This window comes from Aspergillus luchuensis, chromosome 5 (genome assembly GCF_016861625.1).
Source record: "Aspergillus luchuensis IFO 4308 DNA, chromosome 5, nearly complete sequence".
Taxonomy (NCBI): Eukaryota; Fungi; Ascomycota; class Eurotiomycetes; order Eurotiales; family Aspergillaceae; genus Aspergillus; species Aspergillus luchuensis.
In genome coordinates this window covers 654,415-681,492 of record NC_054853.1, presented here as the reverse complement: position 1 = coordinate 681,492, position 27,078 = coordinate 654,415, and the positions used below count along the sequence as shown (strand labels likewise).

General features: G+C 50.1%; 12 protein-coding genes across 12 annotated transcripts; 9 read left to right on the top strand and 3 right to left on the bottom strand.

Annotated features, from left to right (window-relative positions):
- Window positions 1–392: 392 nt before the first annotated feature.
- Window positions 393–965, top strand: AKAW2_50242A (uncharacterized protein; the record flags this gene model as incomplete). The annotated part of the gene is made up of 1 exon (XM_041690038.1): window positions 393–965. One exon carries the CDS (start codon window positions 393–395, stop codon window positions 963–965), a length of 573 nt encoding a protein of 190 aa, XP_041543663.1.
- Window positions 966–2,594: 1,629 nt separating this feature from the next.
- Window positions 2,595–2,936, top strand: AKAW2_50241A (uncharacterized protein; the record flags this gene model as incomplete). The annotated part of the gene is made up of 1 exon (XM_041690037.1): window positions 2,595–2,936. One exon carries the CDS (start codon window positions 2,595–2,597, stop codon window positions 2,934–2,936), a length of 342 nt encoding a protein of 113 aa, XP_041543662.1.
- Window positions 2,937–5,969: 3,033 nt separating this feature from the next.
- Window positions 5,970–6,647, top strand: AKAW2_50240A (uncharacterized protein; the record flags this gene model as incomplete). Its single annotated transcript, XM_041690036.1, has 2 exons — window positions 5,970–6,128; window positions 6,189–6,647. 2 exons carry the CDS (start codon window positions 5,970–5,972, stop codon window positions 6,645–6,647), a joined length of 618 nt encoding a protein of 205 aa, XP_041543661.1.
- Window positions 6,648–7,839: 1,192 nt separating this feature from the next.
- AKAW2_50239S (uncharacterized protein) lies at window positions 7,840–8,226 on the bottom strand (the record flags this gene model as incomplete). Its single annotated transcript, XM_041690035.1, has 2 exons — window positions 7,840–7,949; window positions 8,004–8,226. The coding sequence occupies 2 exons, from the start codon at window positions 8,224–8,226 to the stop codon at window positions 7,840–7,842; spliced, it is 333 nt and encodes a 110-aa protein (XP_041543660.1).
- A 783-nt stretch (window positions 8,227–9,009) lies between these two features.
- Window positions 9,010–9,252, top strand: AKAW2_50238A (uncharacterized protein; the record flags this gene model as incomplete). The annotated part of the gene is made up of 1 exon (XM_041690033.1): window positions 9,010–9,252. One exon carries the CDS (start codon window positions 9,010–9,012, stop codon window positions 9,250–9,252), a length of 243 nt encoding a protein of 80 aa, XP_041543659.1.
- Window positions 9,253–12,889: 3,637 nt separating this feature from the next.
- On the top strand, window positions 12,890–14,445 carry AKAW2_50237A (Zn(II)2Cys6 transcription factor domain-containing protein; the record flags this gene model as incomplete). The annotated part of the gene is made up of 3 exons (XM_041690032.1): window positions 12,890–13,099; window positions 13,181–13,228; window positions 13,306–14,445. The coding sequence occupies 3 exons, from the start codon at window positions 12,890–12,892 to the stop codon at window positions 14,443–14,445; spliced, it is 1,398 nt and encodes a 465-aa protein (XP_041543658.1).
- Window positions 14,446–15,985: 1,540 nt separating this feature from the next.
- Window positions 15,986–16,297, top strand: AKAW2_50236A (uncharacterized protein; the record flags this gene model as incomplete). The annotated part of the gene is made up of 1 exon (XM_041690031.1): window positions 15,986–16,297. The coding sequence occupies one exon, from the start codon at window positions 15,986–15,988 to the stop codon at window positions 16,295–16,297; it is 312 nt and encodes a 103-aa protein (XP_041543657.1).
- A 1,140-nt stretch (window positions 16,298–17,437) lies between these two features.
- On the top strand, window positions 17,438–17,991 carry AKAW2_50235A (uncharacterized protein; the record flags this gene model as incomplete). The annotated part of the gene is made up of 3 exons (XM_041690030.1): window positions 17,438–17,494; window positions 17,557–17,805; window positions 17,860–17,991. The coding sequence occupies 3 exons, from the start codon at window positions 17,438–17,440 to the stop codon at window positions 17,989–17,991; spliced, it is 438 nt and encodes a 145-aa protein (XP_041543656.1).
- A 498-nt stretch (window positions 17,992–18,489) lies between these two features.
- Window positions 18,490–18,992, top strand: AKAW2_50234A (uncharacterized protein; the record flags this gene model as incomplete). Its single annotated transcript, XM_041690029.1, has 2 exons — window positions 18,490–18,535; window positions 18,589–18,992. The coding sequence occupies 2 exons, from the start codon at window positions 18,490–18,492 to the stop codon at window positions 18,990–18,992; spliced, it is 450 nt and encodes a 149-aa protein (XP_041543655.1).
- A 2,618-nt stretch (window positions 18,993–21,610) lies between these two features.
- AKAW2_50233A (uncharacterized protein) lies at window positions 21,611–21,790 on the top strand (the record flags this gene model as incomplete). Its single annotated transcript, XM_041690028.1, has 1 exon — window positions 21,611–21,790. One exon carries the CDS (start codon window positions 21,611–21,613, stop codon window positions 21,788–21,790), a length of 180 nt encoding a protein of 59 aa, XP_041543654.1.
- Window positions 21,791–22,344: 554 nt separating this feature from the next.
- AKAW2_50232S (uncharacterized protein) lies at window positions 22,345–23,268 on the bottom strand (the record flags this gene model as incomplete). Its single annotated transcript, XM_041690027.1, has 2 exons — window positions 22,345–22,873; window positions 22,928–23,268. 2 exons carry the CDS (start codon window positions 23,266–23,268, stop codon window positions 22,345–22,347), a joined length of 870 nt encoding a protein of 289 aa, XP_041543653.1.
- A 3,235-nt stretch (window positions 23,269–26,503) lies between these two features.
- On the bottom strand, window positions 26,504–27,019 carry AKAW2_50231S (uncharacterized protein; the record flags this gene model as incomplete). Its single annotated transcript, XM_041690026.1, has 1 exon — window positions 26,504–27,019. The coding sequence occupies one exon, from the start codon at window positions 27,017–27,019 to the stop codon at window positions 26,504–26,506; it is 516 nt and encodes a 171-aa protein (XP_041543652.1).
- Between the last annotated feature and the right edge of the window lie 59 nt (window positions 27,020–27,078).

Genomic DNA, 27,078 nt, shown 5'->3' with positions numbered 1-27,078 from the left:
GCTAGGGTGGGTAATCCGTCTTGTATATGGCGGGCAGGCCTATTCCACGGACAAACAATTGCGCTCGGCAGCAGCACTCAACACCCAAATGACGTTCTTCTCCGCCTACCAGCAAACGGAGCATGGGCCAGGTTTCACGCTGTAGGGTTCAGGAAAAGAAAGCCGTGATTTAACCAACGAGCGTCTGTCTGAGCCCGAAAATGAGGGGTTCTGGGAGGTGTCAGTGAAGGAGACTCTGGTCCGTCTTCTGAGTGTGTCTGCTAGCGTATACCCAATCCAAATCTCACATACCCCCCCGAGTATATATAGTTGTGCTCTATCGGGATCGGTACTCCACACTTTCCTCTGCACAAGCGGCCAGTTTTATTTTGAATCTAATCTCCAACGGAGCCATGCCGCTGTCTGCAATCTGGACGAGAAGAACAGCCAACGATGCAGCATCGAGCATCTACAGTCGAGAACCTGAAGTCGCCCCGGTTCCTCCGCTCTCCATCCCGCGCAAGGGGAGGACCCCGACCGATTCTCCTGCAAGGCATGATCTCCCGGAGATCAATCTGATCGACCATCAAATTGCGCTGGCCCGGGGAACAACCATGGCCCTGGAAACGACCTGTGTGCGGCTTCAAAATGCCAAAAAGAACGGTCCACGTTCGTTGCGAGACACTTTGGAAGAGAAGTGGCGACAATGGAAGCGCCAGGAAGATGAGAACCGGTTCTTCCGCACATGCCCCAAAATCTTCGACGACCTCGCGGCCGTGGCAGTCGAGGTGTCCGATGATCTGATCCTGCAGCAGGAGTTTGAACCCGAAGTCAGTCCGGTGGGAAACCGACGCATCCTCCTGGGGATGTGCAAGCTACAAGAGGCCCTGGCCGACTCGCACGGGAAGGAAGCTCGAGCCAGAGAAGAATGGGACCGTCGCCTGAACCTTCCCGATATCCGTACCCCACTACCGCAGTGGATATGATGCCTTGTCGGATCTATGAGTTCCTGTGGGCAGGCGCTCTACGTGACTCTTTGGGTTCGTTTCTCCATCGTGTCTCGACATAAGGTTGGATCTTTGGGATGTGCTTGGGAGGCGTGCTCGGATCAGCCCACTGTAAAGGCCAGCGGAACTGCGCATGTCTACAAGATTTGGTCAGATGAAACTATCCATTGCAACATACCAAGTAACTTTGTATCCAAAGTTATTAGAGAATTGTGGTCTATTCAGTGTACCACTAATTGCGCAGATAGATAGGACCCGCATTCCCCCCCGCATACCCCCGCACCCCCGTATTCCCCAAATCAGAGTTGCATAGATTATACCTACCCAATGAATGAAAGCGCATCACCATTGGAGCAGCTAGCACTGATGACCGTGTTCTTCGGATAAAACTCAACTCTCTTACTTAGACATGTGCTCGGTTAGCACAGGCTCCAAAGGAGCCGTGCGTGGGCTGTTGGGAGGCGTCTTAGGATGTAAGTCGGCAAGTAGACTCTCAAAGCCTGCGTCCAGTTGCTAAATAATGGTTCTTTTTTTGCATATGTGTTCTGTGTGCATACCCATATATCCGCACGCGACCTGGGCCTCTGACGTAAACCAACGTTCACGGGCCTTAAGTTCGCCTTTGGTGGCATAAGGCATGGCCATAGATTCACTCATCACTTGGGGAGTGCTTGCCAGTTGATGTGGATCAAAGCAGGCCAGGAAGCTGCCTTGTGGAAGTAAGCCTTTGATACCCGTCCGATTACACGGTCCTTCGGCCACGCTGCCTAATGGACTGTCGCATGTTGCACGGTTGTGACTCATTCTGGAACGTGATGGGCTAGACGGCCACGAGGTGTTATCGGTTGGCTGTAGATTATCTCGACTGATGATGCGACGATGTCATATAGGAACAAGGGCGGCAATGCGTAGAGTAAGGGCGGCATGACGAGTGAAGGGCAGAGCTCAGACGGCCTTTTAGTCCTTTCCTGTGCGTGCCATTACACTGATTACGTTTGCCCGCGGGTTATCGTTTATCACGGCTGTTTTAAGGTTCCATCAAACAATACATTGAATTGCCCTAGACAGATAATATCCGAATCCAGCAGAGCGCTGTTTGCGAATGATGTACTGCTATCTTCCATATCGCTCGGAGTCCTGACGGATCTAAATGTCTAGACCCCTGGTATGTATGAATATTAGTCGCATTCCCTGAAAACAGCGGCGTTCGAAGTCCAGCCGATTCAAAAACCACGGGCAGACAACCAAGGAATATCAGGACTTTCACCAATTGGGGTTTCTACACGGTTGGGGTCTCTACACGGTGAAACGAACAAGTTGCCCACCTTATCCGAAACGTTAACTACCCATCATCTGCACTCGTCGGTCCAGAATTGACTGACTCGACGTTGCGCCGCCCGGTGATGATTCGAACTTTCTGGCCCGAACAACACCCAGCCCGAGAGGACTGTCCAGGGAGTCAGTGGTCAGCTCTGCTTCGATATATAAATTCACGTTTCGTCTATCGCATGCTTGTCGCGCCCCTGTGTTGTCTTCAGTTATTCCGTGCCCTGGGATCGAACCGTCCTTATTCAACTTGCGTCTTCCTGGCTCAATCGTTAGTCCGACATGCATGCCACTGGCCCGCCCCAGTATAAGCGGCTACAGGCTCTGCGGACGGTGTTAGGACTGGAGACCTCGCATGCTGAGACGTCTGGCATACAGTGTGTGCAAGACCCTGTCCGGATCGGTGCCGTTAGCTACGCCGTGGGGGCGGACGAACATGAAATCGCACAGCGTGACGATGGTGATCCAGCGGCTGTAGATCAATCAAGTGCAAGCTCCAGCCGGATGGCAGACGGTAGCGAGGGCGTCTATGGCCAGGGACAGGTCTTCCCTCTTTTAAATGAGTACAGTTTCAGGAATTCTACACTTCGAAGAGCATCGCATGACAAGCTGACACATATCTAGACTATCTGAACGGGTGGAGTAAGTGTAACGTTGCCGTTCTCTCGACTCGACTGACGCAAATCAGCGCTTTGGAGTCCAGCATGAGGGAGCAGAAGCAGTGGAATCAAAATATCAAGGAGACAGTGGACCAAATCCACCGATCCTTATTTGACAGCGGCACCAAAAGGGGTACAACGCGCGGCAAGGCCACCAAGTCTTGACGACGAGAATATCCGCCGGCGCTGGAGGAATGGTTGACTACTGGCGAGTCTCTTCTCCTTGTTCGATCGTGAATTGACCGGGGAAACCCGCCCCTGAACTCTGGTGTAGCTCTGAACAAGACTGGTGAAGGTAGAGGAAATGAAATGTCTTTTGTGAGAGCCTTCTCGAACACAAATCCTGGAAGTAGAAATGGAAGAGTTCAAAGTTGTGCGGGACGTCTAGCACAGCAAACAAGCGCTGTACGTTGGAGACAGATACCGTAACAGTCCGTGTGGTCTCCTGAGCAGGCTGGATCAACGTTAACCCACGCGAACCCACGCGTGACCGGGATCTGCGCTTTGATCCCATAAGGGGAGAACCCAGATGCTAGCATGGACTTGATCCGCTGTAATAAGTCTGGTTTCATTTCATATCTCCGGCACATCCTCTGTACACTTTTCCTTCCCTCGCTGCCCATTATCGATCACAATAGGTATATAAAATTGGTGGAGCTACTCTCCAATTGCTAGCGCATGCCGCAGCCTACACAGTTGTTATACGGTTGTCTTCGTGAGACACCAGTGTGCCCACAGCCCGCGCAGGTCAACGGCGTGGAACAATCGCGTCAAACCTCCCACCCACCGAAAAGTGGTGGATATAGGAGGCCAATCCCCCAGTGGGACTGGCCTAGTGTTTGACCGACATTAGCTAGGCTATTTTATGACCTAGATTGGCGGTTGGGCTCCATCGAACCATAAAGACCGAGGCGTCACTGACGCTAAGTGTCTCGTGTCACAGCATAGGACATGGGAGCAGTATAATGCGGTCTAGAAAAGAGCTTAGAATGGTCAGGTTACATTCAAGTCACATTGGGAAGACTGCTCGTTGGCTGCGTTGCACTGCGCTTGAGCGGTGGTGATGCCAGGGATCAGGGCCGTCCAAAGGCCACTCTACCAAGATCGACAGGCCGATGTCCCTTTTCCATTCCAGAAAAAGTCAACCCGAAGCAGCCGCAAGAGCGGACAACAGTCATGCTAGCCCAAATACCAGATCCCGGGTAGCTTTCAATGCGAGACAAAGGGCGTTCAGGTGTCCCCGCTACTGGACTCGACTAACACTGTCGGCAAATTTGGCCCAAGTCCCGCCTCTTGGGACAATCCACTTTGAGGTACCGGACGGCGAAGCACTCCAGCCCCGAGCCGATCGCTGGCCAGAGATTATGCGCCTTTGGTCACATCCGGATAATACTTCCCAGAGCAAAGAGTGTGTCGTAGATCATGATGGCGAATTAGTCCCTGTGTTACCTCGATTAAAGGCGCTCTCCAGCCACAACAAACCGAAATCTGGACCACGGGGTCCATTTCTTGAAATTTGCTCTAACGCGACTGGCATAGGTCTAGGGACGCAGGATGGCTTTCGCTCGATCGCGATCGAATGGCAACGGGCTGGCGTTCGGTGCTGTCTTAGTGCCATGGCAGGCAATTCCAAATCATCGCGCCGGAGTCCCGTGGTCCCAACACGCGCGTCTTTTTGGGGCGGCAAGACCCCAGCTTGATCCGAAAGATCGCTCCGCTATCGCCCCCCGTCCCATTATTATGGGTCGTGACGGTTTATTGCGCTTCAATTTTTGTGATCAACTCTTGCGTCAAGCTTTCCTGTGTTAGTCGGTTTGTTGTCATGCCTGCATCTACTTCTATTGTGATGCAGCCCTGACAGAGGAACGCGTGTGGATCTCTAGGGCTGGGAAGTGCTGATCGATAATTGGTTCCCAGTCTCCCGCAGCGATCGATTTATCCACCCTGGGCCATCTGGACCAATCACACTGGACGAAGAGTTGTGAACGTAAAATCCTGGCTCTAGAGCCCTTCTGTGAAATCCCCTGACTATGGATTGAACTCGTTTCGGGGTCTCAGTTGTGGGTTGTATTTTCCGATTACCCGAGCGTCACGACAGAATTGCTGATGGCGTTTAAAGCTCCGAACCAATTGGTCCAAGCTGGCATTCAATTCACCATACTTTTACGGGAGATGATGAGCTACCCATGATGGGTAGTCATGTTCCTCGCCGGGAATCCAGGCTCGGTAGTGTCTTTTGGGCATGGGGAGCAAGACTGCAATGACAGACGTGGTCTATTTGGAGAACAGCGCTGGTAACGACAGGCGGAGAAGTGAAAGATCGAGGTAGGCGTATTGGCCGCTGCGCGGAAGATGTACAGCTTACAAGAAAGAAGAGGGACACCGTGATCTACTGGATGTGGAGGGTCTTTTGCCCTAGCGAAGTTTCCTGGTGAATGAACATTGCCCCATCCATGCAACAATTTCCATGGACTTACCCAAGTAACTCATCGCTGGACATGCCCTGCGGCCCAGGGTGGTCCAAGTTTCACATGCCAATACAGTACCACTTTATGCGATGGTGTCAACGAGGGCAGAGAGCCTCGAACCACGGGCCAGGTGGGCCCGTGTCAGAGACCAGGGTAAACACGCTGCGATATATAGATCGGGCTGAATAAGGTTGACCTTGATATTTGACCGCGCTGGCCGAGAAAATACCCCGTTGCTTGGGTCCGCTGCAAAGCACGATGTTGCAGATCTTAACCATCAATATCACTCGTTCAATTATGGTAACACAGGATCATGTAGGCAGATAATGCCAACCGACAGTGGTCACCAACTTTTTTTGACTAACATGATTGCGCGGGACCCCACCATCACCAATGGCGCGCTTTAATCTTGTCCAGCCAGGTCTCTTGCTGGCTGTGGCTCCGACCAATTCTTCCGTCAGCACGGCACCCTATGGCACACTCGTACCATTCCACACTCCTCTTTTTGTTAGCTCGAGTACCACTGATCAATGCCAAAAGTCACAACCAGGTCGCGGGCGGGCGTTCGCGAAACCACCCAGAAGACCGAGAATCACAGTGGTGTGTCCGACGCAGGATCCATCCAAAGAGAGGAGCCCATCGCGCGGCCTCCCCAGCAGCCTCCGCGCTCCCTCAGACGTCCATACATGGTAAGCCTCCATGCACGGTTGCCGGGGCCTGTTGTTTAGCTGACTTCACTTACCCATTAGCGGCCACAGATATCCGGTTCTGGTTCTCGAGGCGTTCCTACTGCCAGCACACTGGAGAACCACGAGACCTGTCTGGCTACGGTCGAAACCTTGGAACGGGAAAATGAAGCATTGCGGAGGGACAAGAAGGCCCTGTTGGAGCGCCTTGAAAGCGCGGAAAGTGCAATGCAGGAATTGTTGAGTAACCAGCATCGGTGCAGACAAGAGTTCTCTGAGTGGCAGGTGGCTCAACAACTGGTGGATGAAATGCAGCATTCCGTTGCAGGTTGGCACCAGCGGCTTCGGAGCCCGGCTGGTGTACCAGAACGTGTGGACCCAGCTGCCCTGACTACTGCCGTACCGACAACGACAGCGGTACCGGACATGTGGCCTACTCAGGAGGATGAAGGGGGTGCATTTGGCGGTGACCATGATATGGTACCCGACTCTGATAACTTCGCGCAGCTTTTCCAGTTGTAGTTGCTCTACTATAGTAATGGATTAACTTCTGAGATGTGCACAAGTATACTGATCGACAACCATCGTACAGATTGTGTCACGTAGTGCACACCTGCACACCTGCTCTCGCTAGAGCTGGCTAAGGGCGCTTTTGACACGGAGGATTGTCTCTGCATTGGCAGAAAGACAGGGTGATGCTAGATCGAGAGCGGCACTCTCGAACTTCGCATAGATGAGCAATTAGTTGTGCAATGTTCGTCGGAGCCATTGCGTTGTCGGCAATTTGGAGGAAAGACACAGCGATTGATGCAGCGTCCAGCATCTACTGTCATGAACATATAATCTCTTCGGTTCTCCCTCTCATCATCCCGCGCAAGGAGCGAGACTAACCGAATCTCCTGCAAGAACTGACCTATTGGGGATCAGTTTGATCAACCATCAGATTGCCAGGCGAGAACCATGGCTCTGTGAACGGCCTGCGTGCAGCGTCGGTATACCAGAGATAACATTTAGATCTGTTGCGAAGCACCTTGGATGATGTATAGCGGTAGCAAAGTGCCAAGAAGACAAGAGTTGGTTCTTTCTGCGCGTGGATCCTTCGACGTTCTTGTGGCCGTGGCGGTCAAGCTATCCGATAATCTAACTATGGAGCATGACTTTGAGCCGCAAATAGTCTGGCGGTTAACGAACTGACGAATCGTCCTGAGGAATATGCAAGCCACAAAAGAGCCTATTCGACTGACAAGGAAGAGAAGCTCGAGCCAGTGAACTTGGGGCCATCGCATGCATCTTCCGAGCATTCATGCCCCATTAACATACTGGACCCGCAAGTTTCTGAGTTGCACAGTTTCTTCTTAGTTATTTTTATCCATTCACCTGTTCATTATGTTCGTTTTGTAAAATTAGAACTTCGTTGAGGATGTATTTGGTAAACGTGGTATTACCTGCTCACGGGAGCAGGCCAGTGGAGCTGCGCAAGACCACGGAATTCTATCAAGAGGTTCATCTATTGCAGCCATATAATCGGAATTTTTATTATATAGTTTCTAAAAGAATGGCCCGTCGTGGTCACAAAATGGCACGGATAGAAAGGGACCGTTCCCCACCAGGACGCCCAAATCCCTCAGGTTAAAGGTCCACATATTATAATAAGTGAGGAAACCCACATCGCCCTGTAGCAGTTGGGTTGCTGACGGTGTTCGTCGGGTATTATTCAGCTCTCGAAATCTGATACGTGCTCAGCCGGGACAGCTTCTGAGACTGCCATACGTGGGCTGTTGGGTGGCGTCTTCGGGTAGAAGTCGGCAAGTGAGTTCTCGGAGCCTGCTTCCAGCTGTTAGTGGACGGTTCTGGACGTTGTCTTTCGTACATACCCACGTTTCCGCAGGCAGTATGGGGCTCTAATATAAGCATATGTGCACAGTCTTTGCGTTCGCCTTCGCTTGCATGAATCATGGCCATAGAACCCCACATGGCTTGAAGAGTGCTTGCCAGTTGATGTGGATCCGGAAGGAACGAGGGGCTGCTGATTGAAAGCGGGCTTTTGACAGTCGTCTGACAACAAGTTCCTTTGGGCACATTGCTTGAAGGTTTCTCGCATGTTGCATTGTTCTCACCCATTGTCGAAACAAATTGGGACAGATCGCCAGCAGGTGTAAAAGAGTCGATTGCTGAAGATCCCAACTGATGATGCAACAACATAGGAACGACGGGAGTGAGCGTAGAGTAAGTGCTGGCAAGTGGAGAGCGGGGCTCGGACAGCCCTTTAAATGCTTTCCTGTGTGTGCTATTGCACTGATAGCATATGTCAGTGGTTACTATTGCCGTATTGGGTTTTACATAACTTACCCAACAAGCATTGGGTTTTCCAAGAGAGACAGTACCTGACTCTAGCCGAGCGCTGTTTGCAAATGAATGATCTGCTATCTTCCGTATATTCCAACTGAAAAGAGGCAGTTCATGTATACATATCCCTTGTCTAACTAGTAATGTACTGTAATGTGCGCGAGAACAACGGTGCTGGGAATCCAGCCGCTTCAAGAACCATGGGCAGACCACCAAAAAAACAAAGAGCTACTACCAAGTGGGTTTCCACACGGTGAACCACAGGTTGCCTACCTACGTGAAACGTAAGATATGCACCGTCTGGAATCGACGACCCGAAAATGCCTCGACCTTGAATTGTACGGTGATGACGAAACATAATTGTCTGAGCAACACCCGACCGGGGATACCGTCTAAAAGAAGTTGGGTGGCCACACCTGCTTCGTTATATAAGTTCACATTTGGTCTATAGTACGCTTTTCACTTCCCGGCGTGTCTTTAGATTTACCATATACTTGGTTTGATATTTCCAATCTCAAATTGTGTCCTTAATGCCGACATGCGCGCAACTAGCCCACCCGAGTATCAGCGGCTACAGGCTCTGCGGACCACGTTAGAGCTTCAGACGTCGCATCCTATCATGATCAGTGCCAACAGCCACACCGCGGTGGCAAAGGGACATGGAATCACAGAGCATGGGGATCTCAATCCAGGGGTCGTAGATCAATCTAGTGGAAGCCCCAACCCATTGGCGGAAAACAGCGATGGAGATTGCGTCAAGGGCAGGCCTTCGCTCTTCTAAAAGAGTACAGTTCAACGGATCCCTAAATCTGCTTCAAAGAACTACCCAACACAAGCTGACAACATATCAAGGTTCTTTGAACGGGTGGAGTAAGCGTACGACCCTGATCTATCTACAAGGCTGACGCTGATCAGCGCTTTAGAGTCCAGCATGCGGGAACAAAAGCAATGGAATCAGGATCTTGAGGAGACCGTGGATCGAATCCGGTGGTCCTCGTTTGGTAGTGGCACCAAAAGGGCAACGACACGCAGCAAGAACACCGAATCCTGACACAAAGAATATCTACCAGCGCTGGAGAAACGGTTGAGAAACATGGGGTTCATCTTAATCTTAATACCGTGGTTTGGTTGGAACAGCGCATCATGGGCCAGTTAGGGAAAACACTGGTAAAGATGAAGCTGGGGAGATGGGGGGTCGTGCGCCAAGAACCTGTGCCTGTGGCTGCACCAGGTCGGATCATCTGCAGTTACTATACGATTTTGCCGCGCGGACCACCGTGCCCACGTCCCGCGCAAGCCAATGGCGTCGGACAGTCGCGTAAACCCACCCTCCCACCGAAAAGTGGTTGTAAGGCCAATATTCCGGTGAGATCAACCTTCCGCTTTATCTGTTATGACTGGAATAGTTTTGTGACACAGGTGGCGGCTGCCTAACAATGAAACAGAATGACGGAGGTGTCACCTGGTGTTAAGACTCTCGTGTCCCACAGCATGGAAGAAACTTCTGGATGGCCCTGGCTGTCTTCTCCACTGTTCTAGAACGAAATGCAACAACCCTACTTCCCTTTATGACAGAACTGTAACCTGACCATTCAACGCTCGTGACTAGTCCGCGTTATACCGTGCCATCACGACCGACAGGCAGACGCCGATGATTCCAGATCAACTCAACCTGGAGCAGCCGCGGGAGCGGGCCACACTCATTTCCGGCCGAAATGCCAAATCCCGGGTAGCTTTCAATGCGAGACAAAGGGCGTCCAGGTGTCGGCACTACTGAACTCAACTGACTTTGCCATCAAATCTGGTCAAGTCGTGTCGCCCGGGATGAGTTTACTTCGAGGCACTAGATAGCAGAGCACTTTATCACGGGGACGATCGTTTCGGCGAGTGACTATTCTCTTTCGGTGATGTCCGGACAATTTTTACACCAAAGACGGGGGTGTGTAGTAGATCACGATGGCGAGTTAGTCCCTGTGATACCTGGATTGAAGGAGCTCTCGAGCAGCAAACGACTGGGACTTTAACCACCTCCACTGTTCTAAAGTTCGCTCTAATGCAACTAAATGGGGCTAGAACACACGATGGCTTTCATTCGATCGCGATCGCATGGCGTCGTGCTGGCCTCTGGTAGCGTTTCAGTGCAATAGTGGCCAATTACAAATCATCGTACTGTACTTCCATCGCGCTAATAGTGGCTTCTTTTTTCGGGGGGACAAGGGTTTGGCTTGATCTGGGAGATCGCTCCGCCATCGCCCAAAGTCCCCATATTATGAGTCTTCGGCCTTTGCCTTTGCTAATGGCCAGCTCTTGACCCAAGCTTTCCTGTGAAAATTACTCGGTGTTGTCTCCTACATCATCTTGCATCATTAATAGGCTTTGACAAGGAAACAAGGCTGGAACTCTGAGGCTAGGAAATGCTTACCAATAATTGGTACCGATGTCCTGGGATGACCTATTTAACCTTGGTTATCCGAACCATTCACATTGGACAAAGAGTTGTGACCGGAAAGCCTGCCTCCAGTGTTTTTCTGGGAAATTGGCATGACTATCTGTTGAACCCGCCATCCCAGGTCTCAGATCTGGTGTCTTTTGGGGGGAGGCGAGGTGTCCGCCGATTACCCTAGCATCGCGACAGAATTACTGATGGCTTGCGAAGCTCCGAACCACTTGTCCAAGTTGGCACCCACTCCACCATACTTCTGAAAGACGGCGGTTCAGCTAGGAAAAGGTATTTATCAATGGGAATCGTTGCGGATGGCTCGTAATGCTGGATGCTCGAGATCCACAAGTCATATAGCTGCTGTTCAACATGCTTCAGCTGGGCCACCGGAGACACCCCACATAGCCTTATTGCCCATTTCCCCTGCCCACACACTCATTCATATCTTGCACCGGTCCATTCACAGGTCAGTCACACCGTTTTCGGAGTACACAGGTAGCGACTCAGTCTATCTCAATACGAATCCGACTCATTTTTCGTACATAGCACATCGTTGGGTCGCGGCGATCCTGGGAGACAGTGGGTCAGGTCCGACCAGTTGCGATCTAGAAGCATCTGACTATTGATTCGAGGATGGGGAATTATATCTGTAGTGTCCGTGGCTGAATTAGTAAGGAACGACACCGATCCATTCCTCCTCTCTGTAAAAACTCGAGACTGCTGTTGTGGCCCATCCTAATATCAATCTGCGCTCGCTCACCACGTCAATGCTTGGAGAAATTGACCACAGATCGCAAAAGGTTGTTCTCAGGGAATGGCATTGCGTTCGACGGCATTCTTCAACCTCGGCCTGAATTCACAGCATACCGCTTGGTCTCCTTCGGTGGATAATGACAATGACGGCGCTAGTGAACGCTCGACAGGATCTCTTCCTTTGAGAGGAAACCCTCATGGATAGCTGTTCTTCATATTCAGATGGCTTTATGACGCTGCAAAGCACTGCCCCGGTATGGAGGCAGTGGATGTTCTATTCACAGATACCCTCTGCCGAGCATGACTGCATAGACATTCATATTTATTTCCCTGTTGCGACGGGATACAGGCACATTCGACTTATTTTACCGTATTTACTAATCTTCAGCCGCTAGAACTAGAACTTTTAACAGTTAATATTCTTCACTGACGTTGTCCGTTTAGTATGGAGGGCTTAGTACCGTTGGGGAAGTTTTGATCGAAGGGAATCATCTGGCTGCGACTCCAGGCCAGTAAGTAGGAGATATGGCTCTAGCGGTATTTTCATCACACATAGTCTTAGTGTGTGTGTGTGTGTGTGCAATTCCCTCGGAAGCAAAGGCTTCATGCGTAGTATTCCTAGATGTTATGAAACGCGTACATATGTGGGAAATCAGCGTCGAGGTAACGAGCAATGACTTTCCAAGTAGGACAATGGGAGACCATGTCCACGCCTAAGGCAATAAGTGTCTTATCCTGCTGCTGCAATCGCACATGTATGGCTAAAACGACCACTCGGTAAACTGTAGCTCCGGGTTTTAAGGGCGGTAGATCTCCTGTAAAGACAGCCCACGCCGTTGAGAGCTGTGCTTATGCCTCTGGGGACCAGCACAACACATTAAGTGTAACACCGGTCCCCTAATTGCAACCACCCGTTAAAAGGTTTGAAAGTCGCTCTCCGTCGTTGGAACCTATGGCCATCTTGGCTGTTTGCCAGCAGAGCCTACAGCAGCTTGACCTATATGATCAATATGAGGTAATTGATTTGGAACTCCTATCATACTATGTCCATGCTGCGTGAGACTAAATCTTGACATAAGACTAGGGCATATACCAAGAGACTAACCGGCCAATCCTTTCGCACAAATAGCATCTAGACCAGGTTCTATCTGGCGTGTGCTGCTCTTCCCACCTTTTCTAATCTCTGTTGCCCCGTGTAAAGAACAGCCAAGCCCTTCCATCACACATGGACAAACAACATTTACTTCCGCCGCTAGAGGCGAATGATCCCCGAAATGTAGATGAATGGCGGACCGATATGCACGTTAGCAGAAGCGCGCCCTCAGGAAAAGAAGGCTCTGTATCCGTTGCAGCCCTGTTCCGCCAGAATCAAGAAGACACCGGTACCACTGAGCCTGTCGGCGGCTACCAAGATATCGATGAGGCGCCTACTAAGGTATATTCACGTCACACTCTCCCTAAGTCACATCGCAAAGCCACTATCTGCTGAGCGAGCATTAGCTGAGTAGGACAACAGCGCGAGATGGACCGAGCTTGTGAGAGTTGTTTCCGTCGGAAAATCAAGGTGCGCAACTTCGCGAGATACACGAACAGTTGGAAAAAAAGTTAGTGGGCAGAACTTCTAACATGATTGGCAAATAGTGTTCTCGCATCTGTCCTTGTGAAGAGTGCCAAAGACGTGGAAACAAGTGCATTCCTCGCAGTCGACTGGACCGACGGAAGGAGACCATCGTTCTCACAACGTCTACTGGAACCCGTGTGGAACGACCACAGAATGGCGATATTTATGCGGACCAGTCTTCCAGAGAAAGCTTACAAATGTCTGAGGCTTCCGCCAGTGAATCCACGGTGCGAGACCAATGGAGCGCGTCCAATCTGGGCCATGCTTTGATCGCGACCATCCTATGTGACAACATTACTAAACATGACCCACCCATCACAGGCCCTGCAAACATTACTTCCCACCAAAAAGGGAACATCATTAGGAGCAATTGTGACAGCAGTCTCTCATGGGAGACTAGTGCGAGCCCAGGCTGGAGAGCAACATGTAACGGGTTCAGATCCCCAGACTCGTATATGTCTACAGACAGCTTGACTGGGGAGCCTATTCCAGATCCATGGTTCTCACCGCCTTGGTATAAAGATACAGGGTTTCCAACGACACTTCTTGAGCCATACAGGGGTTGGAACCGGTCACAGTCCCAGTATCTGATTGGATCCGAGACCAATGTTTTCTCATATCCGCCCGTTCCTGCTCAGCAGCCGGGGGGCCCCTTTGAAGGCAAAGCTGAAGAGTATTGGTATCCCAACAGAGTCGTCATGCCCATCTGGGAAGCCAACTTACAAGAGCAGTACCTTTCGGGCCCCTCCTTTGATACCCCGGAGCTTATTATTCCCTCGTCCGTTGCAGTCGGGCTCTCTTCTATACCAGAGACTGCACCACCTAGCTTCCCCAGTTTCCCTCCTGTGCAGCAGATCGAGGTCGGCAGCTTGGTGATCCCGACTGAGTCTTTAATGCTATCGACTCCCTGGGATCCATTGGCGACCATTCCCGCAGCAGTTCACATAGCCGACATCCGCAGCAATAGCTTGCATCAACAACCATTTGCACCCATCCCTATTCAAAACATCGAGTCGTCAGTACCTTCACGACTATACAACGCGATGGATTATCAGGGCACTGGAGTCAGGCCGTCTGGTAATACTGGTGCCAACAGCCAGGAGTTATCTCGTGATGTCACCGTGCCGGAAGACCAAGTCGAGCATAGCCACTTGACCTAGGCGTACGACTTTAATGCTCAAATGACGTTGATATAGGTTATGCAATAGGAGAATGAAACCATTTTGTGTGGTGTGCTTGCATTATGGTCTAATGTTCTTCGTCTATTAGTGTTTCTCCTGTCTACATATCTGCCATAGCACTGGCGTGTATCTTAGCATGTACTATAACGGTCGAACACTGAAGACAATAACAGCGAACGACACATGAATATTCTCTTCATAGCTACCTACTATGATGCAACACTATACCTTATTCCTTGCATTTAATGAAAGCAGACCAAATTGTACACTTCATACATTGTCTACATCTATCGCCAGCCACTCCTCTCATCACCAACGACGGTCACTAGATTGACTAAAGCAGTATCTTAAAAGAAGTCTCTTGTGCCACCTTCAATGTCAGATAATATAATTCTCAGCTAATATCAATTTCTGTACTACAAAGTCAGGTCCGGTGACATTTAGTCACAGTGTTGGCCCACTCCGGACTGCTCCCGAAGCCGTCTAACATCGCCTTGGTGCAGTTTTACAGCAGTCTCTTTTCCCGAGAGCCACACCACACCTCCGCTACTTAGAGCCACTGCCGTGTCCACATCCTATCCCTCCTACACTGCTGTATGTATAAGTGGGGCTGCGGACTGGGCTCCTGGACGGTCGTTGCTGCGACTGAGATGGCCTATCTCATCGCCATCAGAACATGCCCCAACTGCTTCTCTGACGCCTCGGGGTTTCGCCGCCTGCCATTGTCCTTCCCGGTGATTTGTGGGCCCTGTGATATTAAGAATTATGAAAGTCGCCATCGTACCCGGTGATGTCGAAAACTGAACAATGGACAGCTATCCATCTTGCACGAGTTCCCTCTTCTACGCACGATATCCGAGATGGTTAACGCACACGCCTCAATAAGTCCATTTATTATACTTGGATGTAAAGCTGGGGAGCTTACCAGTGAAAAACAGTATATATGTTGTTTAATTCATTTTTGAAGACTACTTTCCATTGACCGCGCAGGAAAATCCGTTCAGAAGCGTGGATTCGGAAGCATAGTCATAATGCTGACCAATCGGATCAATATACCTATCACAACCTGTATCTCTGTATCCGAGTAAATCGAGCAATGCACGAGTATGTTGGGCCTATTTTAACATAGCCTTCCTGTACAGAAGTCACAGAGCTATTCTCGATCGCTAGCGCATTCATCAGCCTACACGGTGGCTTTATGATTGTCATCGTGGAACACCAATGTGCTCGCGTCCCGCACAGGCTAAGAGCGTTGAACAATTGCCTTGAAAGCTCCAACCCATCGACAAATGGATAAAGGCCTTTCTTTCGAGTGGAGCTAGCTCTCCGCTTTACCAACCACAGCTGGGGTCGTATCCAGACTGAGGCGGCGGCTGATCCCCAGCGAACACAGACGGTCAAGGCGTCAGAGACGCTAAACTTTCACGTCTCACAGGAGGGACGCAGTCACCATGCAGGTCTACTGTAGCCTCCCCACAGTTCCAGGTCGATGCAACGCTCACACTTATCTCTGTGACCAATGCAACCTGATCATTCTACGCTCTTTTCCAGACTGCGTTATAGCGTACTACCAAGATCGACAGGCCCATGTCTCTTTTCATTCCGGCAAAGGTCAGCCCTGACCGGCCGTGGGAGCGGACCACAGCCTTTCTGGCCAGATTACCACATTCCGGGTAGCTTCCAACTTGAGACAAAGAACTTTCAGTTGACAGGGTTACGGAACTTGACTGGCCCCGCCGTCAAGGTAAGCCAAAGTCCTCCTTCTAGCAAGAAAGCTATTGAGGCACCAGATGGCGAGCATTTGATGGAGACATTCATTGGCTATCAATAATCACATCCGGACGATCATTCGACAAAGAAGAGAGAGCCGTAGATCGCGATGGCAAGCAGCCTGTGACACGATTTAAGGACTGCTCCAGCGACAGCACAAGGAGATCTAGACCACCGGGTTTCATTTGTTAAAGTTTGGTCTACTGCGACTAGTATAAGTCTAGGATGCACGATGGCTCCCGCTCAATTACGATCGCATGGCGACGCGTTGGCGTTCGGTGCTGTCCCAGTGCTATGGTAGCGAATTTCAAATTATCGCGCCGTAGTCTCAACACGCGTGGCCTTTTGGGGCGGCAAGGCTCCGGCGGCCTTCGAAAGATCACTCCGCGATTGCCCAAAGTGCTCATGTTTTGGGTCGCTCCAATTGCTTGTCCTCCAGATTCTGCCCGTGGGGATGGGCTGTCCTTGCGCCAAGCTTTCCTGTACTAACTGCTCGTTGTGGTCTTCTACATCCTCTTCTATACTCAATAAGCCCTGACAGGAAACGCGTCTGGGTCTCTAAAGGCTGGGAGATGCTTATCGATAATTGGTTACCGATCTCCCGGGACGATCTATCAAACCTTGATTATCCGGATCAAATCACACTGGAGGGAGGGATGTGCCCAGAAGATCCTGGCCCCATGCGGTTCCAGTGATTTACTGTGACTATCGATGGGACTGGCTATTCCGGGGTCTCAGATACGGGGGATGCTGTGCCCTTAAAGGCATTCCAACTAGGCGAGAGTATCTTGGAGTGGGAATCGGAATCGCTGCGGATGGCTCAGATTAGTGGGTGCTGGAGATTAACAAGTCCTGTAGCTGCTGTTCGGCATGCCTCAGTTGGGCCGCCGAAGACGCCCAATACAACCTTGTTGCCTAATTCGGCTGCTTACAAATGGCGGATCTCATTTCTTGCGGTGAGTCCACTCACACGTCGCTCTAACTATCGCCGAGTATACCGAAACAGACCCAGCCAATTTCAATCCCGAACCCTACGAACCTTCGTCCATGACTAGTACGTCGCTACATCGCAGGGGTTCCTGGGTGTCAGTAGACCACAGTCCCACCAGTCGCGATCGGGAAGAATTCCGCTATTGGTTCAGGATGAGCAAGCGAGAATGTAGTGACCCGTGCCCACGTTGGATTGAAAGCACTCCGATTCATGCCTACTCTCTATAAAGGACCCAAGATTGCTGTTGTGGTCCATCCCTATAACAACGTGCGCTCGTTCACCACGTCATTGTTTGATGATTGACATTTGAATCATTAATTTGCCCCCAGGGAGGGTCTTGTCGTTTAACTCTATGGAGAATGTCCAACCCATATGCAGCGGTTTATCCCTCCATATCTGATGAAACTGGGATAGAAATATCTACCTTTCTCCCAATCCCATCAAGAGGTCTGATGTCTGTCCTGCCGCACCCATTCTACCAGTCATGTTTCACACCTGGCACCGCCCGTGCGGATCTCAGGCAGCACCTCCCGTGCACTTCTGACGTTCCATCCCCTGGCTATGGGGAATACACCGTGGTAGGCATGCACAGCCCCCAGGAGCCATAAAGTCTTATATTTTGACGGTCCCAGCGCTTCTATCAGGCTGTTCATATGGCAATGAGTTCGGTCGAAAGCTCCAATCCTGTGGTTTCACAACCGGTGAGATGCTTTGCTCCTGTGCGTCAGCTGGTAGACCAGATGTACCAACTCGGCGCATGCTGATCTCTGTAGGTAGTTAACGGAACCCATGCCTGCGCGAACTCGTTCATCCCGATGAATAAGACTGAGGCGGACCAGACAAAGCCAGAGCCTTTGTGTCAGAACTGCAGAGTCCGACGATCGAATCGCGCTGTAGCCATGACAAGGAACGGCCAAGCCGAGCACGCAACGTTGAAGCTCAATCTAGACTATGCTATGTGACCGAGGGCCTTGTCCAAGGATAATTCTTGGTGCGGCCCTTTAATCAGAGTCCATTCCTCATTAGTAGATTTAGTTAACGAAAACTGAAAGAAATATGATACTGTTACCTGAAAGCTGCTATATTTTATTTCAAGCCTTTCATAGTGCGTCTATCGGAAGGACCAGGTATCAATAGGGAAGGAGCCTGGAACTTGGATCCAGCTGTTGCCAGATAGGTATAAATACATGCCTGGCCTCCCTACAAGCAGAAAACCTTGAATTTGTAGGAACTCCGCTTCTAAACCACTTGACTCCTCCCACATGATGCTGGACTGTGAGAGCTTAGTGACGGTGATCATCGATTGGTGTACGTATTACGCTCATGTGATGGTTCTCGAGCTGATCCTGTCACTTGTCAAGTTTCCAAGAACGAGAAGCCGATCTTCCAAATCAGGGTTGAGGATGTTGCTCTGTACGCCACCGCGGTCGTATCTTCATTCGGCGGAGAGCGATTGAAAGAAGACCCGTGTGAGACACTAGACGCGAGTTTATTAGACGCTCCTAACAGTATTGGCCAAAAGCTCATGGACAAAGCTGAAGACCATATCCTGAACTCCGTCATTGTCGTCGTGAAGCTTATTGTGAATGGATTTCTACCACCTCCTGAATTGTACTCCTCTATACTCGGCATATTCTTGGCAAAAGACGGAAATGATTTAACGAATCAATTACTGGAAACCCAGACGACGGCGGGAGGTTACTTCCGGGAAAATCTGGGAAAACTCGTTGATAACGCTGAGCCCAACCAATCACTGGCCAAGTAAATTTGGGCGTTTAACACACTCTTTTCTGGCCCATATTGATCTGTCACTTATCAAAGTCTCCGTCACCTACGAAGTGACAACATCTGCGAATGTACGTAACTCAGTTTTCACACCACCTTGAAGATACGTCGACATAATGAGAGAGTCTTATCCTCCCCACCCCTAAGATCGTCATGAGAATAGACCCAAAATGCCAAATTGGGGCCCCTAAGATAAGACCGCCTGATTCCCTTGGGCTCAACACTGCTTCTGTAATGTCATACCAAAATCCGTTAGTATCTTACCCTCATGGACTGCTCTGTCATATTAACCAGCTGTAGCCTCTGAGTAGATGATATATATAGGTGCCCTGTTTCGAATATTCAAGGACCCTGTGTACGTAGTCCGACCCACCTCTTGCACATTATAGCCTAAATATATATGATATTTCTCTACTTCAAGTCATATACATGATGGACTGCCTCGCCAGCCTTGTTCCGCGTCCAATCAGCAATGGATACCGTCAATTCCAGGTGGTATCTAAAGATAAGAGGTTAGCAACGTGTCTGCTTCATATCTTGTATGTTGTACTAAATCCAGTCAGTTTATAATATTCGCAGACGCGGAGAGGGGTGTCGATGACCTGTTGGTAACATTCTGCCGCAACCGATCCTATGACCGCTGTCCTTTAAGCGAGTACAAATCGATTGGGCCACAAGCGACGACCGCCGTAGTCAAGCTGAATGGAGCTGCAGTGAATTGTTTCGGATAGCAGCACCCCTTCGCGAAGAAGATTCGACGAGCGGAAGTTATATCAACTTCGACAGGAGGCAAGAAACAAGCGGCGCCGCATTCCCTACGGTGAACCTGCCGTTTACCCCAACGTTCTTGAGGGAGACGAGACGCAACTTGGCTGGATTCATTGGCTCTGTTGCACTCGCGTTGTGCATTGATCCGAGGATGTTGGCTGTATGCATGAGAGTTGGACTGTTCAGGGATGTTGTTCCTGCTGTAGTAGTGTTATTGAGAGACCAAAAGTCGGGGTTCTTGGAGGACTAGACATACTTTGTACTTTGTCATATATAATAGGTGCAGGGATAGGCTTGGTCAGCACAGAAGCAGCTAATATAGGCTGAGACGTATACAACCACCATGGTCTCTCATGGAACCGTCCAAACATGGCCCGTTGTCTTCATCGCTTCGAACATACCGTGGTTAGCTTGCCTATGAAAGAAGATGTCCTCATGATGATTATCTGGAACTCAAGTACGCGCTACATTTGTCCCCCATTCTTCGAATTCTTTCCAAGAGGACCTTCTAAATCGCCACATCTACGAGCGGAGTGACTATACCCATGCAGGGCTGCGTAAGAGACGCCACCGAACAACCGACGCGGAAGAACTTCTTATCTATTATCGACAGTTCGTCAATACACCAGTGGCTGCCGAAAACATCCCTCCAGCCCCAGACTGTTCTGCGGTTGACTTTGTGGTCGAACATTACCATTCCTTCCGCACACAATGGCTAGCCTGCAAAGAAAGGTAGAGACACTGAAGAAGATCAGCCAAGTCTCGTCCATTGATTTTGTCTACCCCATATGTCTTAAAAGCTTTCGCCGACCACCCTTTAAACGACCACTTCCGGAAGCAAGGAGAAGATGCACTTGCACGGCCGGGGAAGAGAACCGCAAAGGAACAATGGGAGACGGAAATGCACGCAGGGCTGGCGAAAAGAACTTCGAGGAAGCAATGGGTTATGGAAAAATTTCTCACATGCTACCGCCAATCCGTCAGAATGTCCATGGCTGTCGAAGACATCTCTCCAAACTCCCACTGTTTTGAGGTTAACTTTGTGGTCGAACACTACAGAGAGAACACTAGAAGTCGACACCAAGTATATCCGCCCACCATTGTCCCTCAGCAGGTATGCCACATTATGCCAGCTGGAAGGTCACTGGATCATGCAAGGGTTTAGCATTTATATCTTTGTTGACGAGTGTCTTGTAGGCTGCCGTACGGGTTCTTGAACCCTCATGATGGCTCCGATCGTGAGCGGGAGGAACATGACGTGATTTCACTGGGTGAGGAGCTAGGATGCCGAAAAAGAATTGCATTTCTTTCCTTCTGAACGCACTTTCTTTCCGTCGTTGGATACTCTTCTAAGAAGTGCATAATCTTCCACTAGATCTCGTTTGCCCCCAATGCCTTTGCGGGCTCCCTCGCACGGATGTCCTGTATGCGCATTTCCGAAACGAGAAGAAAGATTCAATCCATCAGGGGCTTAATGAAAGAAAGACCAACTTTCAAAACTCGACACTGACCGCTTGGACGAGTGCACAACGTCTAACCAGGTTGCAGTCAGCATTGCCGAGGCTTTCTAGACTTACAAGATCATCTCACCCGCGGAACATGCCGCTGTGATCGGGCCCATCTCCTTTGAAAGCGTCGACTTTAGATACAACGAGGATCATTCCCCCGGCGTGCCAAGGTAAGGCAGTACGTCCTGGCTCTGTTCCCTTGTCACTCGTAACGTTAATCTCAGTGTAGCCCGTAATATGCAGTCCCCCGCGTTCAACATGAAATGTGGCGCATCGATCCCGGCCAAACCAGCTCTTCCAGATCGGGCATAATTCTGTCAAGATGTTTAATCTGTTGCTCGCGGAGGGGAAATACGTCTTTGGCTCCGAAGCGTGGCTTCTCATGCCCCAGTGCTCAACGGGCGTGCATAAAGAGCTGAAATCGGGGTCTGAGGCAGGGTGGCGGCGGTATATCGACGGCTGCGTGGGAACGGAGCCGAACGAGGAACGCAAGGCCTACTAGCAGCGGGCGGCCAAGGTGCTGAAGGCGCTGAAGGCGCTGGAAGCGAAGACTACTGGGTTAAAGGCCTTTGGGGTAGATTGTGTAGTGCGGGAATCACAGGCACGGGCATGAGGTATCGCTGTGAGAGCATTCCATCGGTAGGAAGATACATGACGTCGGACACTGACGATCTGGCTCTGTTTCCTTTCCTTCTTTCATCTCAAGTATCTACACAATACTCCGCGTGCTACCACATCTCCCACACCTTCCTCGCCGGTCATGTCGTTTGGCATTATTCGCTACCAAGTGGTTTTATTCGATCATAGTCTCAACGGGTCAGTGAGGGGAAACAACGGGCCACATTGGAACAGAATAGCCAAATCGGACTAAGATTAAATAATAGCAGAAGTAAGATGAGGGTAACCAAAATAGGGCTCCATTAGCTATGTGGATCTCGGGAGTTGTATCCGTAGTCGCACTTTCGACATGAGTATCATCTCTTCCAATCCGAAGGATTATCCCATCAACCGAGTATTGGTCAATATCAGAATTATACGCTATTTTATTTTCCATTGTCAAGGGCCAGTGAACGGGGCTATATCGTCGTTCTGGAAGTGGTTTACCGGCATAGTGGTATAGTTGAGGTTATCATCGATGCCAGGGTCCAATATTGTCCGATCACCAAGAGCTGACAGCCACTGAACATTGGCTGCTTCACCTCTGGATGTAGTTTGCTTCAAAGACGACGGATCATCGCTCGGGGGGTCATGTTTTACCGCAAGATGTGTCCCGAGGATGCTTGCCAATAGCCTCTTCTTCACATCGTGGATGGCGGCTTCCAAATCAATCGGCTCCCAGTTCCCTGTGTCATGTTGCAAGGCCAGATGAACTCGATCGATTTCGTTCATTCGGGACAAATTGAATTGACCTAATATGCCAGACTCATTTGTGATGTTCTCACATAGGCTTCTGGGTATTTTCCCGGACATCAGATCTGCCACCGCTGTTTCCAGAGAATGAAGCAAGGCTACCATTCCCGGTCGTGCGTAGAAGGCGTGTGTGGCAAGGGCATTGACACCGTTGTTAGTTATATTCACGTTTCTGCTGCAATTAATGTCAGTTTAGCGTGGAACCATGTCGACTAGTTGCAGAACCTACATGGTAGACATCAATTCCTCGCTACATATTAGCGCGAAGCCCAGACCGACTATACTAGCAATGACCCACAACCATCTACCTTGTCTGAGGTAATTGTGTATCAAGTCACGGTCGCTCTTGGAGGGATCCTCTAGAACACATGCATGAAGAATGCAATTCATCACATATGCCTTCTTTTGCTCTGCTGCTCGTCGGGGTCGTGGACAGTAGCACTCTGGGAATTGGCACATTTCTTCATAATTCAGGACCAGCAGCATCCGCGCGGCTCGCTGGCCCACTGCATCTGGAATCATGTTATCTTTGAGCATAACAGCGTAAGCAGCCGCGGCTTCAACACCCATCCACTCTAATGGCAGTCCCAATGCATGGAGGCCTTGGGAAACATTTGAATTCCAGGAAACCAACAGTGGCTCCAAAACAGTGCGTGGTGCAGGGTCAATTAGACGTGCACTGAGCCTCAAAACTTGCTCAAAATTGGCTGTTCTGAGCCATTGACCGTCTTCCGGAGCCCTGCAAGCCTTTCGCAACAGGCCGATAGTACGATCTGGGATCAGATGTAACGGAGTGCCATGGTTGACAGGCCCCTCGGAACCCTCACCTGGCGTTTGGACTATCAAAGGGGTGGCTGGCGACCTGAATATCTTTATTCTTTTCTCTCCTCCTCCTCCTCCTCCTCCTCCTCCTCCTCTTCTTCTTCTTCTTTTGTCTGGTAGAGTCACCCGGGCCTTCCGCATGTCAATGCGAGGCTCGATTTGATCTGGATGGGCTCTGTTCCGTGGAAGGGCATCTCCGTTAGATGTCAGCTGGTCTCCTGTGATCGTGATACTCTCCTTTGTAAGAACAGGAATGTCGTTGTCTATATAAATACCCATTAGCAGGTTATTCTAAGAACCTCAGTAACGGAAGCATGCATAGTAAGGAGGCTCAGGGAGTTAGGTCCCCACCTGCGCCCGTGGGATGGCTGCACGCAATCACTCTACCGCCTCTGCTTACGGCCCATGACTGAATAGCATTGACCCTGCGAGCCCTTTGAAGTACATTGGCGAGCTGGGCAGGGCTCAGCATTCGTGCTTTCGTCAGGATCTCAATCAGACTCCCTGCCAACTAAAACCACTTAGCATTGATTGTCAACATGAAGATCAAGCTCACCTTTGCCAGGCTGTCTTCTGATAAGCTCTCACATCCCACTTCAGTAGCGCTAGGGGAGTTCTTGTTGTATGAGTACAGTGCCACTCAACGAGACTTCAGTACACACCTGAAAGCCGACGATGACATCCGACATTGTTCGTAGAGCCAGTGTACGTCAATTTGATAGAAAAATGATCGGCCAATGAGACGATTGTCGTTTAGGATGCGATAGAACCGGCCCCACAGAACTGGATGTAGCACTGGCGACCGATAAGAACCGCGCCGTGGAGAGTTCAATAATGCCTTAGACGAGCGTTAGCGAAGCTCAGGTCCGTCTCTAATGTAGGACTGGGTGGTCACGAACATCGTCTGCATACTAGATGAAGATGACCAAGCTGAAGGTGAAAGGTAAATAATGTGAGCTTTGCAATCGTGACGGTAAGAGTGTATGAGCACTTTCAAGGCCCATCTCACGGTCTTTCAGCTTCGCTTATAATGGATTTCTACTAGAGAAGTGTTTTTTCTCTGAAAAATAAACCAAGTCTCCCATATAAAAGACCAGCGGGCAGCAGTTATTCCAACCCAGGTGGTATGAGGCATGGTGAATAAAGTCTACCGGAAATTCTGAGTCGGTAAAAAATAAACCTAATGCGGCATATTGGCCACGATTGTGGCTGCTACGTGGGGCCCGTACGGGTGAATGGGAGCTGCCGCATGGGGAAAGTAAAACACCATAGATTGACCGTCAGAAAGGGGAGGTGACGCAAAACTCTGTTTGAAATACAGGGGTCAGGTAACCGGTGTTAGCAGCAAGTAATGAAAGCCGACTGCGTTTGACCAATGTGGATAAACCGTTCGTAATGCGATGCACGACAAAGTCCGTCCACAGGGCTACATCGATACCGCCGATCATAACCCCAGAGTATTCGGACGACAAGCAAGAGTATGTACGTGCAAAATTATAGAATCACAAACCAAAAACTTGGAAGAGCGGACAGCTTGTTGTTCATAGATTGACTGCTGGATCTTAACACTACCGTGGTGAAATGTCGGTTTACTCTCAAGCGTTCCCGTACCTTCCGTGTGCAGATCTCGTATGTCAAGATCTTTAGAATACGAGACCTCCTTTGCCCCTGGTCAGAAAATTTACAGACTCCATTGCCGCCGGAAAAGTAGTTGACTTCATTGCTTGTCTTCTGTGCCCCCGTGCGAAATTGCGGTTTGCAGTACCTCACAAGGATCAGGATTCTACAGCAGGATTTATATGGGTTGAAAATACAAAATTGAAGTCCCCGCTGACCTCCGGTATACACCCATATCTCGTGCGGGATATCCAGGGCATGCACAGTCACCAATGAGAGAGGTGAAAGGTACCTACCGTGCTATAGTAGGGGGATCAAGGCCCGCTGTTGAAATGAATCAACAGTCAGGATTCCTTGACCCCGGGACCCATCAGACGTAACAAGAGATCAGATATAATCAGGTCACTGATCCCACTGCATCTTCAACAATTTTTGCTCCCACTTCTATCAATTCCTTAACAAGGACCTCATGTCACCAATCGCTCCTTTCAGAAAATGGCGTCGATCGGAAAGCGCCAAGGCCAAAATCCAGCAGAGAAGCAAACTGAAGAAGACAATGGTCAGAAAAGCCGCCCAGTACAGTATTGAGTGTGAGTTGAATGTATTCGTCTTGATACGGGTCAAGGGAAGCGGCCGAAGGTATATTTTTAATTCTACTCCTGCAGAGAATCGGCTTCCGTCCATGCCAGAACTGGTTAGTCGCGTGTTTTGCAGACACAATGACGGTATTTAACGTGTATAGGGTGGTTACTACCCAACACCGATGATAAAGAATCTGGAAGATGTTGTTCCCCAACACAATCGTTACCCTGATCCAGATCAGGAAGAAGATGGGACACGCGTATTTCCAGCGGTGGAGGCTGTGTAGGGCTTACAGTCTCGTCAGAACTGCGGCCTAAAAAATCTCTCGAAATCCATATGCATCCCAATTGTATACTGTACGTTCGACCGAGGTAGAAAAGATATCTTCCACAACGCCTTCAGACAGTATACCCTGACGGTCCATCTTGCAAGCTGAGCAACACGATATAAACACCATTCACGGACCTGAAATCAGACTAAACGGATGCACTATGGGTTTGATCTCTCCATATTCCTTCTCAGTTGCCAGCCGTAGGGAAGGAGGGTGAATCGCATAGGCACGACAGGATTTTACGATTTTGATAGTATAATTCCTCAAACATCATATTATTCTACCAACTACCAGCAGCAATACACCAGACCAGACCTAGCCAGCAATCTCAGCCTTTCCATCCGGCGACTTTAGGTTCACATCGAAAGCCTCACCTGCCCCGTAGACTATGTTGAGACGTCAGTTCCACGACGCTCAAAGTTCTTATTCGACACTTCTACAAAATTTATTTTCTCACTCAAGGCCTATAGTCGTCAATCGATTGGACTCATCCGCAAGATGGCTTTGATCTCGGCATCTCATATCAGCCGTTGCTCCCAAGACAGGTCCATCATATAGAGCCGTGACAGTGGCTATGAGCTCACTGGCCCTGGTTACGGTTGCTTCGAGCCACTGGAACGACGCTTGCGTGACCGGATAGGCGGAGATGACCAGAACGTCCCCGGGACGGGCGCGTGCATGGAAAAATGGGCTGACCCGGCGAATAGTGCCTTGATCGAGCAATGCGGCCAAGCCACAATGGCAGAGCAACTCGATCAGCAACCAGTTCCTGGTCACCCGAGGATCGTGTGGCAGAATAGCCATGGTTGAATGCGGACGGGTGAAGGCGAGTAGAACGTGAGGGTCCGCAGGAGCCGTTCTTCCAGTTCCGCAGACGGGTAGCTTATGTCGAATGAAGCATTCGTCTCGTCGGAGGGCGACGATGTACAGCACCGACAAAACGAGAGAATGATTCCGGCGAGGCTCCATCCGCTGGAGGATTCGTGTCTGAGGTAACTGGCAGGGTGATTGGGGTGGTCGGTCGACGC